Raw genomic sequence first — 19,463 nt, 5'->3', positions numbered from 1 at the left:
GGAATACGTCTATAAACTCTACTGTACTGTAATAATGATAATAATTAGGGTATTTGTTCAAAGCTTACTATGCACTATACTAAGCACTGGAGTGGATACCAGCAAATCAGATTGGACACAGTCCCTATCCCATGTGGTGCTCACAGTCCCCACCCCCATTTTCTAGAGGAGGAAACCGAGGCCCAGAGAAGTTAAGTGACTCCCCTAAGGACACACAGTGGACAAGCGGCAGAGTCGGAATTAGAACCCATGACCCTGTGCTCTCTCAAGTGCTCAGAACAGTGCTCTCTGCACAGAGGAAGCGCTTGAGACGTGCCTTCAATCGGGCTTTGAAGGTGAGGAGAGTAATTCAGGGAATGTGTCTGTGGTTGTACCGTACTCTCCCAAGGGCTCAGTACGGCGCTCTGCCCACAGTGAGCGCTCGCTCAATAAATCCGACGGGCCTAACGAATGAATAATCGTCCGCCGGATGCGAGGAGGGAGGGCGTTCCAGCCGGAGGCGGGCGGTGGGCGAGATGAAGAGAATTAACCCGGGGAGAGGCAGGCGGGAGGTGGCGAGAGGTCGGAGGCGAAGCGGCTCACCTGGATCCTGTAGACGACGTCCCCCTTCTTGGCCTGGGCCCCGGCGGGCGGGCTGAGCTCCCCGCCGGCCTGCCCGTCGTGGCACCCGGACCCTCCTTCGGTCCCCGCCGAGCCCCCGAGGGCCAGCTGCTGCTTGGCGGCCGGCAGGTTGTGGCTGGAGCAGCTGGCCGCGGGGAGGGCCTGCTGGAGGCCCAGCCCCGCGGCCGGATCCAGCTGGGTGAGGGCGGGCAGGCGGGCCTGCAGGGAGGAGGGCAGTTGCCGCAGGGACAGCTGGCTGGTGGACGAGCGTCGGCAGGGGCCCAGGCCCGGGGCCGCCGTCCACGGCGCCCGCCCGCTGCAGTAGTAGGAAGACTGGCTGTCCACCGAGCCCCGGGCCGGACACGGGCGGACCAGGCTCGAACGCACCGACTGGGCGCTCTGGCTGCTGCCTGCGCGGGGGAGACGAGGACGGGCAAACCGTCAGGACGCGACACCCTCCCCCTCTCCGCCCGCCCGCCCGAGAAAGCCCGGCCCCGGGAGTCCGAAGGATCTGGCTTCTCATCCCTTAATTGAGGCATCTGTTCGGCGCTTACTGTGTTCTAAACGCTGGGGTGGAGACAAGTGGGCAGGGGATAGAGCCCGGGCCCGGGAGTCCGAAGTCGTGGGTTCTAAGTTCGGCTCCGCCACTTGTCTGCTGGGTGGCCTCGGGCAAGTCACTCCCCTTCTCTGTTCCTTAACTGTAAAATGGGGATTAAATACCTGTTCTCCCTCTTACTTTGACAGTGAGCCCCATGTGGGACAGGGGCTGTAATCATAATAATAACAATAATAATGATTAGGGAACTCGTTAACGCTTTCTATGTGGCCAGCACTGTTCTAAGTATGGGGGACATTCAAGGTAATCAACTTGGGCACGGTCCCTGTCCCGCCTGGGGCTCTGTGTCTTTATCCCCATTTTACAGACGAGGGAACTGAGGCCCAGAGAAGCAGAGGATCTTGCCCGAGGCCACACGGCATACAAGTGAAGCAGCGTGGCCCTGGTGGAGAGAGCCCGGGTCTGAGAGTCGGAAGGACCTGGGTTCTCATCACTTGCCTGCTGGCTGACCGCGGGCAAGTCACTTCACTTCTCCGGGCCTCAGTTCCCTGGACTGTAAAATGGGAGATAAAATGCCTTTTCTCCGTCCTACTTAGACCACGAGCCCTAAGCGGGACAGGGATTGTATCCTGTACCTCTATCAGTGCTTGGAACACTGTTTGATACACAGTAACTGAGAAGCAGCGTGGCTTAGTGGCAGGAGCACGGGCTTGGGAGTCAGGGGACGTGGGTTCTAGTCCCGGCTCTGCCACCGGTCTGCTGCGTGACCTGGGAAAGCCACTTCACTTTTCTGTGCCTCAGGTACCGCATCTGTAAAACGGGCATTAAGACCTTGAGCCCCACGTGGGACAACCTGATTAACCTTGTATCTACCCCAACAGGGCTCGGCACGTAACAAACACCATCGTTATTATTATTCACATCCCCCATTAACAACTTCACTTCTCTGGGCCTCAGTTCCCTCACGAGGAAAGCGGGGTTTGAGGCTGTGAGTCCCATGTGGGACAGAGACTGTGTGCCACCCAATTAGCCTGTATCCACCCCAGCGTTTAGTAAAGTGTCTGGCACATGGTAAGCGCTTAACCAATACCACAGTTATTATTATTATCAGATCTTTCGGCCGGGTAACGATGAACTTGGGAGCTCTCCTCAGGGGATTAACTCCAGCTTGGCCCCATCTCCCCAGTTTTAAACAGTTCTCTAGACTGTGAACTCGCTGTGGGCAGGGAACCCATCTCCCAACTCTGTCATCATCTCCTCTCCCAAGCGCTCGGTACAGTGCTCTGCACACAGTAAGAACTCAATGAATGCCACTGATGGCTTTCTCCTATTTATTCACGATCCAACGCCCACTTCCTCTGCCTCAGACCCTCTTGCCCTGCATCGAGGCGGGGCCACACACGGAGGTGGAGAAGTCTCATTCCCCACTGCCCCCATCTCTCCGACTTGTCGACCACCACTGCTGTATTGGGCACTCCTAAGCGGTTAACGCAGTGTTCTTTGCACACAGTAAGCGCTCAATAAATACCACTATGATGTCAAACGATCAACCGATCCACGACATTGATCGAGCGCTTGCAGAGTCCTGTACTAAGCCCTCGACAAATAAGATTAATCGACCGACCGACTGCTGTGCACACAGCAAGTGCTCAATAAATACCCGACTACGATGAGCGTAGTCCATGGAGCACGGACCTTGGAGCCGAAGGTCCTGGGTTCTAATCCTGGCTCCGCCACTTGTCCCCGCTTCTAGACTGTGAGCCGTTGTTGGGTAGGGATTGCCTCTAATTGTTGCTGAACTGTACTTTCCAAGTGCTTAGTACAGTGCTCTGCACGCAATAAGGGCTCAATAAATACCAATGAATGAATGAAGGGTGTGTGGCCTTGGGCAAGCCACTTCACTTCTCTGTGCCTCAGTTACCTCAGCTGTAAAATGGGGATTGAGATTGTGAGCCCCATTTGGGACAGGGACCAACCCGATTTTCTGGTATCCACCCCAGCGCTTAGGACAGTGCCTGGCACATAATAAGCGCTTTACAAACACCACAGTTACTACTGACCGACCGCTCGCTTAGCGCAGGTGACCGTACTAAGCGCTCGGGAGAGGACGACACGTCCGCACGTCCCGAGGTTGGTTATGATTATTACCTAGCATGGGAGGGTGAGGGGTGGCAGGGAGATGGGATTCCGAGCCGGGTGCCGGCCCGGAGCTGCCTCTGCTTCCTTGCGTCGTTCGGCTCGGGGCCTCGGTGGTGGCCAGGGTGTTGTTTGGAGGGCAGGTGGTCCCCCCTCCGCCGTCAGAATCTTCGATGTTCCCTCCGCTGTTGCATCCGGCACCGCAACCTTTCCTTAACCTGACAGCGAACGAGAAAAACCCGAACCCAGAACACGATGATGATGATACCTAATAAAAATAATTATGCTATTTGTTAAGCACTTACTACGTGCCAGGCCCTGTACTAAGCGCTAGGGTGGACACAAATTGGGTTGGACACAGGCTCTTTCCCACGTAGGGCTTCGCAGTCTCAATCCCCGTTTTCCAAGTGAGGTAACTGAGGCCCAGGGAGGTAAAGTGACTGGCCCAAGGTCACACAGCAGACAAGTGGCGGAGCTGGGATTAGAACCCATGACCTTCTGACTCCCAGGCCCGGGCTCTATCTACTACACCATGCTGCTGTTCAACCCAGCAATTCAAAGTCACAGGACTTGTCCAATTATTCGCTTTTTTTCAGTGGATCGCGGGTTCGAGAAGCAGCGTGGCGCAGTGGAAAGAGCATGGGCTTTGGAGTCAGGGCTCATGAGTTCGAATCCCAGCTCTGCCACTTGTCAGCTGTGTGACTGTGGGCAAGTCACTTAACTTCTCTGTGCCTCAGTTCCCTCATCTGTAAAATGAGGATTAAGTGTGAGCCCCACGTGGGACAACCTGATTCCCCTGTGTTTACCCCAGCGCTTAGAACAGTGCTCGGCACATAGTAAGCGCTTAACAAATACCAACATTATTATTATTATTATTATTCAAATAATGCTCCTAAAGGGACAAGGGATGTGTCTACTAATTCTGCTGTATTGGACTCTCCCGAGTGCTTAGTGCAGTGCTCTGCGTATAATAAGCGCTCAAGAGATACGATTGACGAGTGACTGTAAACTTGTTACGGAAAGGCAACGTTTCTGCTCGTTCTGCCGTACTGGACTCGCCGAGCGCTCAGGACGGTGCTCTGTGCATAGTAAGAGCTCAACAGATTTCGTTGACTGCTAATCAACTTGTTACAGCCAAGGGACGTGTCTCCTAATTCCGCTGAAGTGACCTCTCCCAAGTGCTTAGTACATACTGAGCCCACTGATTACGTCCCAGCCTCCAACCTCCGTCCCCGTTCAGTCTAAACTATACCTCACTTTCTGGATCATCTTCCTAAACCATCGATCGATTGATTGCTATGATCGCTCCCCACCCCCACCCACTTTTTATAATATTTGTTAAGCATTAACTATGTGTACATAGTTAATGTACACATTAGCACACACAGTCACAGTCTAACAGCTCAAAGCCTAACGGCTCACAGTCTAGAAGCGGGGATAAGTGGCGGAGCCAGGATTAGAACCCGGGACTTTCGGGCTTCAAGGCCCGTGCTCCATGGACTATGCTCATCATAGTCAGGGGTATTTATTGAGCACTTGCTGTGTGCAGAGCAGTCAGTCGGTCAGTCGATTAATCTTATTTGTGTACACAGGGAGACACAAGCTAACCGGTCACTCAGTCAGTCGTATTTATTGAGCGCCTACTGCATCAAGCACTTGGGAAAGGACAACGTAATAATATAACAGACACATTCCCTGCCCACAGTGAGCTTACATCTGAAGGGGAGACATCATTAATAGAAATAAATAAGTGAGGGGTATGGACATGAGTGGCGTGGGGCTGCGGGGGGCGGGCTCGGGAGTCAGAGGTCGTGGGTCTTAATCCCGGCTCCACCACTTGTCACCTGTGTGACTTCGGGCAAGTCACTTGACTGCTCTGGGCCTCAGAGCCCCCAGTGGGACAACCTGATAACCCTGTATCTATCCCAGCGCTTAGAACAGTGCTTGGTACATAGTAAGCACTTAAATACCACCATCATTATTATTATTATTAATAATCCTCATTTTACAGATGAGGGGACCGAGGCCCAGAGACGGGAAGTGACGTCTCCTCAGTCTCACTTCCCCTCCTGCCTTTGGGATGTCCCTCCACGGACGTCCCATCGGCACCTCGAACTCGACGTGTCCGGGACTCAACTCCTCACCTTCCCTTTCTCAATCCCGAGGGCTCTGAGGAGACTGGGCCAGATCCAAGTTTCCAGTTCCCACCTCAGCGTGGACGATTCCCCACTCTACTCCACCAGCCCGACCGTCCTCCTCAGTCTCGCTTCCCCTCCCGTCTCCGGAACATCCCAACGAAGATGGCCTGTCATCACCTCCGGCTCGGTGCGTCCGGGATTCAACTCCTCATCCTCCCTATTCTCAATCCCGAGGGCCGAGGGGAGATGGGCCGGGATCCAAGCCAGGGGCTCCACGGGACAGGGAGCCAGACAGATGCTCTTGGCCAGGAAGGGCAGAGCCTCTCAGAGGCCGAGGCTCCCCACGGCCTCAGACCCGGAGCAGACACGAGGCCCGGCCGTTCCGGTCGAAGCCCTCGACGGTGGGCACGGATCGCCGCCGAAGCCGGCCCCACGTTCCCCTGAGGGCCTGGGATCGCAGGGGCATGGTGTAGTGGATGGAGCCCGAGCCTGGCCGTCAGAAGGTCATGGGTTCTAATCCCGGTTCCCTCATTCGTCTGCTGAGTGACTGCGGGCAAGTCCCTTCACTTTTCTGGGCCTCACTTCCCTCCTCTGTAAAACGGGGGATTAAGAGTGTGGGCCCCATGTGGGATGGGGACTGTGCCCAACTGGATTAACCTGTATGCACCCCAGTGCTTGAAACAGTGCTTGGTACCCAACAGGAGCTCTCAAAAGTAAAATTATTATGTTCCTAGAGCAGCCGGGCTCGATTGTCCCAAATCCCGGGAAGCCCCCGTCGGGTAAAGAGCCCGGCGCCGGACCTCACCTGTGCCACGTGGACACGACGAACTTCCTGATGTTCCCTAAGCTGATGGGGCCGCCGAGGATGACCTTGAGCTGTTCGTGGCTGTCGGAGTAGGACGTGGTCAGCGGGGAGACGTAGATGGGGTAGCCGATGGGCTGGTCGCAGGACGAGTTGATCATGTTCCTCAGGGCCTGCTTGGCGTTTTGGATGCTGCCACGCTCCGGGTTGCGGTTTCGCAGAAACACCAGCTCCTGCTGCTGTCCGGCCCAGAGGCCCCGCACGCATTCCTTGTTCACCTGGAAATTTAGGACATTTAGGAAAGGGGAGGAGGACAGGCTCCCGGCGGGAGATGGGGCGAGAGACAAACCTGTGGCTGTTCATATCCGACCCCATCTCCGACAGTCACTCTCCCCCATTTAATGAGAATAATAATAACCGTGGCGTGCGTTAATTGCTTGACCCTGTGCCGGGCTGGGTTGGACCCAAGCAAATTGGGTTGGACACAGTCCCCTGTCTCGCCTGGGGCTCACGCTCTTCGTTTTTATTTTACAGATGAGGGAACTGAGGCCCTGAAGAGTGAAAAAAACCACGCTGGTATTTGTTAAGCGCTTACTATGTGCCGAGCACTGTTCTAAGCGCTGGGGTAGATACAGGGTCATCAGGTTGTCCCACGTGAGGCTCACGGTTTTCAGCCCCATTTTGCAGATGAGGTAACTGAGGCACAGAGAAGTGAAGTGACTTGCCCACAGTCACACAGCTGGCAAGTGGCAGATCCGGGATTTGAACCCATGACCTCTGACTCCCAAGCCCGGGCTATTTCCACTGAGCCACGCTGCTTCTCTAAGGTCACGCAAGGTCACGCAACAGACAAGTGGCGGAGCCGGGATTAGAAGCAATGACCTTTTGACTCCCAGGTCCACCCTCTATCTGCTACACCATGCTGCTTCCCCTAATAGTAATTACGGTACTTGTTAAGTGCTTACTATGTTCTAAGTGCTAGGGTAAATATGAGCTAATCAGGTTGGACACAATCCCTGTCCCATGTGGGGCTCATACTCTTCATCCCCATTTTACAGATGAGGGAACAGATCCAGAGGGAGGGAAAAAAAAAATCAAGGTATTTGTTAAGCGCTGACTACATGCCAGCCACTGTACTAAGTGCTGGGGTGGATGCAGGCAAATGGGGTTAGGCACAGCCCCTGTCCCACGTGGGGCTCACAGTCTTCATCCCCATTTTACAGATGAGGTAACTGAGGCACAGAGAAGTGAAGGGACTTGCCCAAGATTGCAAAGCAGACCCGTGGCAGAGCTGGGATGAGGACCCAGAGTCTTCTGACTCCCAGGCCCGGGCTCTCTCCACTAAGCCACGCTGCTTCTCCAAGCCTTACTGCAGGCCCACCTCCGCCAAGAGGCCTTCCCTGACTAAGCCCTCCTTTCCTCTTCTCTCACTCCCTTCTGCGTCATTTTGCACCCGGACTCGCTACCTTTATTCCCCCCGCCCTCAGCCCCACAGTATTTATGTCCATATCTGTCATTTATTTATTTCTACTAATGTCTGCCTCTCTCGCTAGACTGTAAGCTCATTGTGGGCAGGGACTGCGTCTGTTAGATTGTTGCGTTGGATTCTCCCGACTGGTTGGTAAAGGCTCTGCACAAAGTAAGCGTTCAATATCTACGGCTGACTGACTCCGTGGGCAGGATCCGTGGGGTTAAATCCTCCGTCTGTCCTGATGATCTCGTGTGGACCCCAGCGCTTAGCAGAGTGCTCTGCCCACTGGAAGCGCTCAACAAATGCCACCGTTAGGAGCAACGTTGTTGAACTTTTCTGACGGCTTACAGGCCGGGGCTGTTTACCTTGAGGCTTAGTCGTTATAGGACGCGCCGGGCAGTCAGAAGGACTTGGGTTCTAATCCTGGCTCCACCACGTGCCTGTTGTGTGACCTTGGGCAAGTCACAGAACTAAACAGGATGGTGTAGTGGACGTGGACGTGGGAGTCAGAAGGTCATGGGTTCTAATCCCAGCTCCGCCACTTCTCCGCAGCATGACCTTGGGCAAATCGCTTAACTTCTCTGTCCTCTGTTACCTCATCTGTAAAATGGGGAGTGAGACTGTGAGCCCCAAATGGGACAAATGACTGTGTCCAACCTGATTTGCTTGTATCCACCCCAGTGCTTAGTACAATGCCTGGCACATAGCAAGCGCTTAGCAAATACCATGATTATTATTCTCTGGGCCTCAGTTACCTCATCTGCAAAGTGGGGATTAAGACTGTGAGCCCCATGTGGGACATGGACCGCGTCCAACTGATTAACTTGCATCTACCCCAGCACTTAGAATGGTGTTTGGCACATAGTAAGTGTTTAACAAGTGCCATAATAATAATAATTATTATTTCCTTTCTCTCTCCCACAGAGAAGGCTGACCAAAATGTTTTTCTCCGTCCGAAAAGCAAAATCGTTAGGCCAACGAGGTCGCGGCCAGATTCTGAAACGTTTACGAAACCAAACCGCAGCAGTGGGTCTCTAAAGAAGGGGCTCAGCTCGTTCAGACTGGCGATTTTAGAATCCAGGGGTTTGACGGGCTTGAGGAACTTGAATAGGTCAACGTCCAGAAGTGACCGTAATCAGAAAGCTGGGGCTCAGTATTCTATAAAAGCCCAAATCCATAAAACGGGTGGATGATGTTATCGCTGTACTGAAAAACTGGCTCACTGCTGAAGAGATTTAATCACCATCAGAGAAGCAGCATGGACTAGTGGATAGAGCATGGGGCCCAGAAGTCAGAAGGACCTGGATTCTTATCCTGGCTCCGCTGCTTGATTGCTAACCATAGAAAAACCAACAAAAAAAACCTCTCTGCCACAATTGTCTCACCTGTGAAATGGGGATTAAAACTCTCGAGCCCAGTGTGGGACGGAGACCACGTCCAACCCGATTAACGTGTATCTACCTCAGCACTTAAACAGTGCCTGGCACCCAGTAAGTGCTTAACAAGTATCAAATACAAAACAAAACAAAAATAGGGATTAAGGCTGTGAGGCCAATGTGGGATAGCAACTGTGTCGAACCTGATTAGCACGTGTCTACCCCGACATTTAGTACAGTGCCTGGCATATAGTAAGCGCTTAACGAATACCATAAAACAAAATTAAGTCCAAGTAACGGTATGGTTTTGCTTAGCAGGGGATGAGTTTACAATAGAGATGTTATGCTGACTTTACCTTTACAAGATGAAGGCCGCTCAGAGCACATTTATAATAGGTAAGAGAGCACCAAAATCTGTGGAGAAGCAGCACGGCCTAGTGGATAGAGCAGGGGCCTAGACGTCAGAAGGTCATGGGTTCTTATCCTGGCACATGGAGCTCACAGCCTTAATATCCATTTACATATGAGGTAACTGAGGCAAAGAGGAGTTAAGTGGCTTGCCCACCGTCACAGAGCAGACATACGGCAGAGCCAGGATTAGATATCTTTAATTTCTTCTTTCTTTCAATTAATGTCTATCTCCCCCTCTAGACTGTAAGGTTGTCGTGGGCAGGGTATTTGCCTATTTATTATTATATTGTATTCTCCCAAGCACTTAGTACAGTTCTCTGCACAGAGTAAATGCTCAATAAATACCACTGAATGAATAAATGAATGAACAAATGAACCCGGGTCCTTTTGAATCCCAGGCCTGCGCTCCATTCGAAGCAGCACGGTCTAGTGGATAGAGCCCGGGCCTGGGAGTCAGAAGGTTCTAATCCCAGCTCCGCCACTTCTCTGCTGTGAGATCATGGGCAAGTCACTTCACTTCTCGGGGCCTCAGTTCCCTCATCTGTAAAATGGAGATTGAGTCGGCGAGCCCCATCTTGGGCTGGGAATGCGTCCCACCCGATTTTCTTGCATCTACCCCAGCGCTTAGTAGAGTGCCTAGCACATAAGTAAGCACTTAAGAAGTACCATAACTCCTATTACCATCCACTAGGACACGCTGCTTCCGTCCTGGAGGTTCCAAGCTCTCCCTGCACCCCGGCTCACCCCGGCCGGCCTCCCCACCCACGCCCAGCTCCCGGAAGCTTACTTTGATGACCCGGAAGCTCAGGAAGCTTTTGTTGAGCATGATGATCTTATATTCGTTGGTGCCGTCGTCCATGACGTGCCGCAGCGCGAGCAGGGAGGGGGAGTTGGAGAGGATGGCGCTCCTCCAGGCCGGGTCCCCTTCGTGGGCCATGACCAGGTTCTGCTCGTGCGACGCGATGGCTTCGTACAGGACGCTGGGGTCCTCGTACTCATCTGGGGATGTGAAATGGTCCTGGGCCGGAAACAAGATCGGTGTTTAGGCCGAGCGGTTTATGGGGACGCGTGCAGGTCGTGGTCTCCCCTGGAGGCGTGGGTTCGAGTCCCACTACTGGGCTCTCTTTATTCAGTGCTTAGTACAGTGCTCCCCAGACAGGTAGTGCTCAATAAATACGACTGAACAATTGAATTAGTTGGGTTCTTTTGGCTTCGTTTTCAGAGAAAGATGAATCCCCGCTTCCCCTGCTTGCCTGCTCTGTGACGCTTCACTTCTCTGGGACTCATTGCCTCATCTGCTAAATGAGGATTTATTATTAATAATAATTATGATAATGGTACTTGCTAAGCACTTACTATGTGTCAGGCACTTTACTAAGCACTGGGGTGGATTACAAGCAAATCAAGTTGGACACAGTCCCTGTCCCAAGTGGGGCTCACAGTGTCAATCCCCATGTTTTACAGATGACGTAACTGAAGAGAGAGTTGGGGTGAAGAGGGGAGAGGAAAGAAGAGACATAGGGAGAGAGACCCAATGAGAGAGAGAGAGAGGAGAGAGAGATAGAGGAGGGAGAGAGAGAAAGAGGGAGAAAGAGGGAGACAGAGGGAGTCAGAGTGGGAGAGAGAAAGAGAGGGAGGAGAGAGGAACAGAGGGAGAAAGAGACGGGGACAGAAAGGGAGAGACAGAGGCAGAAATACAGAAGGTAAGAAAGAGATGGGGAGAGAGACGGAAGGAGACAGAATTAGAGTGTGTTTGAGAGACAGAAGGAGACAGAGTCAGTGGGTGTATGTGTGTGAGAGAGAGAGAGAGATCGACCTCATATCACTAACCCCCAGACCTGGATCACCTCCACAGTTGGCTTCCTTCAGTCCTGTGCACAAGCCGCAGAGGAGCTGCTGGCGAAAATCTAGATATCAGGCCGACCTCATCCACTTCAAGTTCATCCTTGAGTGCTTTAACTCTACTTGGCAAAATTATTTCTCCATCCCCACTGACACCTGTGCCCATCACCCTCGCCAGTTGTTACATTTAACTCCCTCCTTAGGACCCTTGTACCCCCGTCTCCACCATCCCTTGCCTCCAATGAGCTGGTCACCCACTTCATTAAGAAAATTGCCATTATCAGGCATGAGCTTCCAAAAATCTCCCCTGCTCTTCCTCAGTCCCTCTCACCTCTTGCCCCTTCTTCAACTCTCCTGTCTTTCCCAGCAGCATCTCATGAAGGGATCTCCTGCCTTCCCTAAAAATCCACCCCTCCACCCGCACATTCGACCCCATCCCTTCCCTTGCCCCCTCCTTCTTCCCTCCCTGACCATCATCTTCAACTGGTTTCCAATGGCTCCAATGGCTTCTTCCCCACTACTTTCAAACATGCTCACGTCTCCTCTATCCTAAAAAAAACCTCCCTTGACCCCATGGCTCCTTCCAGTTATCGCCTCACCCCCCTACCATTCCTCTCCAAACTCCTCTAGCGAATCATCTATACTCACTGTCTCAATTTCCGCTCCTCCAGTTCTCCCCTAGGTCCCTCCCAGCTGGGTTTCTGTCCCCTTCACTCCACAGAAACTGCCCTCTTAAAGGTCACTAAGGAGCTCCGTGCCAAATCCAATGGCCTCCACTCCATTCTAATCCTCCTCTATCTCTCAGCTGCCTTTGACACTGTCGATCACCCCCTTCTCCCGGAAAGATTATCCAACCTCGGCTTCACTGACAATTCCCTTTCCTGGTTCTCCTCCTATGTTATTCTCAGTCTCTTTCGTGAGCTTCCCCTCTGTCTCCCACCCCCTAACTGTGGGAGTCTTTCAACATTCAGTTCTGGGTCCCCTTCTATTCTTCATCTGCACTTACTCCCTTGAAGGACTCATTCACTCCCGTGGCTTCAACTCTCACCTCTATGCAGATGATTCCCAAATCCCCATCCCCAGCGCTGATCTCTCTCCTTCTCTGCATTCTCGCATCTCCTCCTGTCTTCAAGACATCTCTACTTGGATGCCCTGCCATCGTCTCAAACTTAGAATGTCTAAAATGTCCTCCCCCTGATTTACCCATTACTGTAGATGGCACCACCATCCTCCCTGTCTCATAAACCCGAAACCTTGGAATTAACCTCGACTCCTCTCCCTATTTCAACCTACACACTCAATCTATCACTAAATCCTGTCATTTCAACCTTCAAAAGAAACACTAAATTGCACTCTCTCCTCTTCATCCAAACTGCTATCATGGTAATCCAAGGATTTATCCTAGCCCTCCTTGATAGCTGTATCGACCTACTTGCTGACCTCCCTGCCTCCTGTCTCTCCCAACTCCAGTCCACATTTCACTCTGTTGCCCTGGATCATTTTTCTACAGAAACGTTCAGTCCATGTTTTCTCACTCCTCAAGGACCCCCCAGTGGTTGCCCATCCATCTCCACATCAAACAGAAACTCATCCCATCAGCTTTAAAGTTCTCCGTCCCCTTGCCCCCACCTATCTCACCTCACCACTCTCCTACTACAACCTAGCCCACACACTTTGCTCCTCTATTGCCAACCTTCTCACTAAACCTCGATCTCATCTATCTCACCGCCGACCTCTCGCCCACATCCTCCCTCTGGCCTGGAATGCCTTCCCCTCTTTATATCTGACAGAGAAAATACTCTCCCCCACTTCAAAGCCTTAGCGAAGGCACATCCTCTCCAAGAGGCCTTCCCTAAGTCCTCATTTCTTCTTTTTCTACTCCCTTCTGTATCGCCCTGACTTCGTCCTTTCATTCACCAACACCACCAGCCCCACAGCACTTATGTACATACCCATAGCTTATGTATCTCTACTAATGTCTGTTTCCCCCTTTAGACTGTAGGTTCGCTGTGGGCTGGGAATGTGTTTGTTATATTGCCGCTTTGTACTCTCTCAAGCATTTCGTAGAGTGCTAAGCACATGGTAAGTTCTCGATAGATATGATTGATAGACTGAGAGGGACGGAGGAGAGAGAGATGGAGAAGAGACAGAGGAAGAGAGAAATGGGGGAGAGTCAGAGGGAGAGAGAGAGTCAGAATGTGTGTGAGAAGGGGGGAGAGAGAAAGATGGAGAGAGGCAGGGAGACGGAGGGAGAGAGAGGCAGAGAGGGGGACACACAGAGAAAGGGAGACAGAGAGTGAATGTGAGAGAGAACGTGTGAGAGAGAAAGAGAAGGGGGAGAGACAGAGGGAGAGACGGGGAGAGAGAGAGGGAGAGAATAAGAACAAGAGAACTTTGGCTTTTCCAGATTGAGAGATAAGAGAAAATCAGACAGCCATCTTGCTGGAAATCACCGCTCCCAGTTTTTGACTTTGCAAAAGTCAGTCACAAACGGGAAGCATCAAAGAAGAAAACATAAACCCATTTATCCCAGTCTAGCACTTACGTATGACTGTCATTTATTTCTTTACATTCATGTAATAACACTAGTGACAGCGTTCGGCCAGTGCTTTCACTGGCAGGGCTCTGGGCAGAGATCAGCAGCAGGCAGGGAAATGGCTTGGTCTTTTTCGAGGGCGATTATTAATGGCACCCGGGCGGGAGCTGAGACAAGTTGGGGAACCTGGGCACTCTCTCTAGGTGAAAGCCAAGCTCCGAAGGGATGCCTTCCTGGAGCTTGAGAAGAGCCCGAGGCCTCTGAGACCACAGGAGTTCCTTGGAGGAATCGGTCCCTCAAAAGCCAGAGGGTACAGGGACTCTAACGGGCCCTCGGACCGTGGTCTCCCACTGACCTTTTTCGTCACACTGACGGCACTGTCCCTGGCAGCGGGGTCGGGAAGAAGGGAGGTTGTGTGGGCATGCGTGTAGGGTGTGAGTGTGCATGTGTGTATCAGGCCGCAGTGCCTTTCCGTGCCTTTCCAAGCTCTCCTCTAGACTATAAGCCTGTTGTGGGCAGGGAATGTGTCTGTTGAATTGCCATGTTGTATTCTCCCAAGCCCTTAGTACAGCGCTCTGCACACAGTAAGCGTTCAATAAGTACGACTGATTAATAATTGTAGTATGTGTTGAGAGCTTATTACGCGTCAGGCACCGTAGGGCACGGATCTGGGAGTCAGAAGGTCTTGGGTTCTAATCCCAGCTCCACCACTTGTCTGCGGTGTGACCTTGGGCAAGTCACTTCACTTGTCTCTGCCTCAGTTATCTCACCTGGAAGATGGGAATTGAGATTGTGAGTCCCACGTGGGACAGGGGCCATGTCCAACCTGATTTGCTGGTAACCACCCCAACGCTGAGTATAGTGCCCAGCACAGAACACTTCACGAATGCCAAAATTATTATTACTATTATCATTATTATTATATCAGCAGATCGGGTTGGACACAGTCTCTGTCTCCCACGGGGCTCACAGTCTTCACCCCCATTTTCCAGATGAGGGAACTGAGGCCCAGACAAGTGAAGTGAGTTGCCCAAGGCCACACGGCAGACAAGCGGCAGAGTCTGGATTAGAACCCATGACCCTCTGACTCCCAGGCCCGGGCTCTATCCACTAGGCCATGCTGCTTCTATCTTCCCCTCTGGACAGTAAGTTCCTCGTGTATTGTAGTCCCCCGAGCGCTTAATACGGTGCTCCGCACAAAGTGAGCGCTCAATGAACGCCATTGATTGGTGACAGAAAAAGGTTTTCCACTTACTTGATGCAATTTCAGAGACATGCGAATTCCAGGGACCACCACTTTTCTTAGCAATTCCATGTCCGCAAAGATCCATTCGTCTCGGATCGAGGAGATCCGGAAATCTCCCTTGAAGAGGGCGTGAAGACCATAGAGGAACGACTCCAAATTACTAGGCAGATTGAACAGAAAGAGACAAGTATTAAAGGAGCACCCAAGTCTTCTGACGCAGTGGTGGAAATATGCCCTGGTCTACAGGAGTATCAGAGGATGTTAAATGAAAATCAAAAAGGAGGTTTATCTCTCTTTCTCTTCATTTTTAAAATATTTTTTAAGCACTTGCTAGATATCAACCACCTGGGGTTGCTGGGGCCGGTTGAGGTTAATTAAGTCAGATACAGCCTCTGCCCTGCACGGGGCTTGTAGTCAAAGTTGGAGGGACAACAGATATTTTGTACCCATTTTATAGATAAGGAAACTGAGGCCCTTGCCTGAGGTCACCCAGAAGACAAGTGATTAGAACCCAGGTCCTTCCAAATCTAAGGCCGTGATTCTTTCCACTAGGGCCATACTGCTTCTCAGTCGGAATAATAATGAGAATAATGATGATGATAACAATAATAATTTTGGAATCTGATAATAATAATAATTGTGTTCTTGTCACATGGAGCTCACAGTTTTAATCTCTGTTTTCAAATGAGGGAACTGAGGCCCAGAGAAGCAGAAGAGACTAATAATAAAATAATCATTTTGGTCTTTGTTAAGTGCTTACTATGTACTAGGCGGGGCTCAGTGGAAAGAGCCTGGGCTTTGGAGTCAGAGGTCATGGGTTCGACTCCCGGATCTGTCACTTGTCAGCTGTGTGACTGTGGGCAAGTCACTTCACTTCTCTGTGCCTCAGTTACCTCATCTGTAAAATGGGGATTAACTGTAAGCCTCACGTGGGACAACCTGATTACCCTGTATCTACCCCAGCGCTTAGAACAGTGCTCTGCGCATAGTAAGCGCTTAACAAATACCAACATTATTATTATTATTCTAAGCACTGGGCTGGATACAAGCAAATCGGGTTGGACACAGTCCCTGTTCCACTTGGGGTGCACACTCTTAATTCCCATTTTATAGATGAGGCAACTGAGGCACAGAGAATAACAATAATTGTGGCAACAGTGAAGCGCTTACTATGTTCCAGGCACCGTACTTAGCTCCGGGGTGGATCCAAGTAAATCGGGTAAGGACACGGTCCCTGCCCCACGTGGGGGTTGCAGTCGGAATCCCCATTTTCCAGGGGAGGTAACTGCGGCCCAGGGAAGTGACTTGCCTATCGTCACACAGCAGACAAGTGGTGGAGCCAGGATTAGAACCCAGATCCTTCTGACTTCTAGGCCCGTGCTCTATCCCCTTGGCCACACTGATTCACTTACCTAGACATGTGGTGAGAAGCAGTCCCCAAAGCTCTTCTCCCCAGGACACAGAGACCATAACAGAGGGTCACCAGCAATGAATCTTTATCTGCATCCAGTGGCTGTGGGAAAAGAACAACAAAATCTTTTAGGCAACAGACGGATATTGAAGCAACGTCACCTGACAGAAGATTCTTATCGGAAGGAGGCGCATAAAGCAGAGTGGCCTAGTGGCTAGAGCCCGGGCCTGGGAGTCAGGAGGACCTGGGTTCTAATCCCAACTACGCCCCTCGTCTTGCTGCGGTGCGACCTTGGGCAAGTCACTTCACGTCTCTGGGCCCCAGTTACTTCATCTCTAAAACAGGGATTAAGACGCATGTGGGTCATGGACTGTGTCCAACCTGATTACCTTGCGTCTACCTCAGCGTTTAGTACAGTGCCTGGCACAAAGCCCTTAAAACATACCATATAAAAAAAGAAGAGAGCTCGATTCATTTCTTATACACTTCAAAGAGAAGTCCTTAGAAGTAACCATAAAGGTAACAGCAATTCCTTTAAGGTAAACTTATCTTTCATAAAACAGCGCCTGGAAGATAAGCGATCTTATATGGGAGGGACGGAAGTAGGAAGGAACTGGATCGTAAGCTGTTTGTGGGCTAGGCTTCTGTCGGAGGGTGTTGGGCGGGTGATAGGGGTGCAGAGACTTGGGGTGCCCTGAGCAGAAAAGGACCCCAAACCTGCGAGAGAAGGGGGAAATCTGAAGGGCGTTGGGACTCGGAGGAAGTAGACCGAGAGCCCCTAAGGTGACCCCAGGGGCTCTTTCGGCTGGGATTCACGGCTGAGCCTGCCCAGTAACATCAGAGGGGCTCACGGCCTAAGCGGATGAGGTAACAGAGGTTCAGAGAATCTAACTGACATATCCAAGGTCAGGGGGCAGAGCCGGTAACAGAACCCAGGCCCTCTGACTCTGAAACCTAGGTTCTTTCCACTCTAATTGTTCCCCACTGGCAGCAAACCTAAACTGGAAAAAAAATTGGACCGAGGAAGAGATCTGGATGGTCTCGGCCCGATGGACCTACCTTGGCTCTTCGGGAAGAACAATACTCGATCCAGTTGAGGTAAATCACACAGAAACTCTCCCGGGATATCCCCGCGAGCCGATGGTCGTAGTCTTCATCGATATTCGGATTAAAAGTAGGGTCGACGTCGACATAGTTGCGATCGGAACATAACCGAAGCCCTTCTTGCATGGTCTTGTTAGACAACCATTCCTCCAGCTTGGAGGAAGTCGTCACGTAGTATATGATACCCTAAGAGAGATAAAGATGACAAAACTTGGATCACGTCTCCTTGGACGTTGGATTGTGCGGTGGGGAGGCAGTGAAAAGTGAAAGAAGAACATCCGGAATCGTCCGATGCAGCTGGAGAAATACGCTCTGGTCTACCGCGGTATTGGAGGAGGTTTAATTAAAGCCAAGGAAGTCACAGATCCAAATGCAACTCTCCCTTTTCGCTGGATGTTCCCCAAGATGTACACAGGATGTGGACCTCTGGCTTTTGGTTTTTTGGGTTTATTTTTTATGGTATCCATTAGGTGCTTACCATGTGCCGGGCACTGTATTAAGCGCTGGGGTAGATGCGAGCTAATCAGGTTGGGCACAGTCCCTGTTCCACATGGCCCTCACGATCTTAATCCCCGTTCTACAGATAAACTGAGGGGAAGAGAAGTTTAGGACTCAGGAAAGGTGGACGGAGAGCCAGACACCCCTGAAGTGACTCTCCCAAGCACTTAGTACAGTGCTCTACACACAGTAAGCACTCAATAAATAGGACTGAATGAATGAATCAACTCCAGGTGCTCTTTCAGCTGGGATTTAGGGCTGAGAATAATGTCCTAATGTCATAGGGGCTCAGAGTTTAAGCAGAAGCATTTCATCTCCATTTGACAGACAAGGAAACCGAAGCACAGAGCAGCGAAGTGACTTGCCCAGGGTCACAGAGCAGACAAGGGGCGGAGCTGGTATTAGAAGTCAGGTCCTTCTGACTCCCAGGCCCGTGCTCTTTCAACTACACCACACTGCTTCCCTCGGTTTACAAGTGTACACAGGGGTGTTAAAACCAAAGAGGATATAAACTTCTCTTGTAAACTCCAGAGGGAAGTGGGAAGGGGATGGAGTGATGGAGCTGGGCACTTTTATACTTTGCTCTAATAATCAGTGACATTTACTGAGTGCTTACTATTACTACTACTACTACTACTAATTTTGGTATTTGTTAAGCGCTTACTATGTGCCAAACACTCTTCTAATCACTGGAGTAGATACAAGGGTAATCGGGTTGTCCCATGTGGGGCTCATAGTCTGAATCCCCATTTTACAGACGAGTTAACTGAGCCACAGAGAAGTTAAGTTGCTTGCCCAAGGTCACACAGCGGACAAGTGGCGGAGTCAGGATTAGAACCCACTTCCGCTGACTCCCAAGCCTGTGCTCTTTCCACTAAGCCACGCTGCTTCTCCCACGCTAAGCCGCGCTTACTGTACGCAGAGAACTCTACCATAACGCTTGGTTAGCGTACAATAATAATAATAATTGTAGTATTTGTTAAGCGCTTACTCTGCGCTGAGCACTGTACTGAGTGCTCATTCAGAGTTGACAGACACTTTCCCTGCCCACAATGAGCTTACAGTCTTGAAGGGGAGACGGGCATTATTATGAATACATGCTTTATAATGCATAATTTAAAAACATGTAGACTTCAGTGCTGTGAAGTGAAGCGACTTGCCCAAGGGCACCCAGCAGACGAGTGGTGGAGCCGGGATTAGAATCCAGGATCCTCTGACTCCCAGGCCCGGGCTCTTTCCACTAGGCCATACTTTTTCTTCGGGAGTCCTGGGAGAAGGGGGAACCCGCAGCTTGAGTGGGTAGGGGCCAAGGACCCATGGACAGACTTCACAATTT

At 51.4% G+C, this 19,463-nt stretch overlaps 1 protein-coding gene across 5 annotated transcripts in view; it reads right to left on the bottom strand.

Moving 5' to 3' along the window:
* Positions 1-19,463, bottom strand: part of PCNX1 (pecanex 1) — a 199,425-nt gene that overhangs the window by 9,244 nt on the left and 170,718 nt on the right. For all 5 annotated transcript variants that reach the window (XR_003757855.2, XM_029060164.2, XM_029060183.2 and 2 more), the window contains exons 26-32: positions 17,585-17,815; positions 16,527-16,627; positions 15,124-15,274; positions 10,278-10,508; positions 6,236-6,510; positions 3,305-3,510; positions 583-1,010 (exon numbers count right to left, since the gene is read on the bottom strand). Coding sequence is in view for 4 of the 5 variants with exons in the window: in XM_029060164.2 (XP_028915997.1) it covers positions 583-1,010; positions 3,305-3,510; positions 6,236-6,510; positions 10,278-10,508; positions 15,124-15,274; positions 16,527-16,627; positions 17,585-17,815 (1,623 nt within the window). In the remaining variant the exon portion in view is untranslated. The remainder of the gene's footprint in view (positions 1-582; positions 1,011-3,304; positions 3,511-6,235; positions 6,511-10,277; positions 10,509-15,123; positions 15,275-16,526; positions 16,628-17,584; positions 17,816-19,463) is intronic.

This window comes from Ornithorhynchus anatinus, chromosome 1, assembly GCF_004115215.2.
Source record: "Ornithorhynchus anatinus isolate Pmale09 chromosome 1, mOrnAna1.pri.v4, whole genome shotgun sequence".
NCBI lineage: Eukaryota > Metazoa > Chordata > Mammalia > Monotremata > Ornithorhynchidae > Ornithorhynchus > Ornithorhynchus anatinus.
This window is presented reverse-complemented; position numbering and strand designations above follow the sequence as displayed.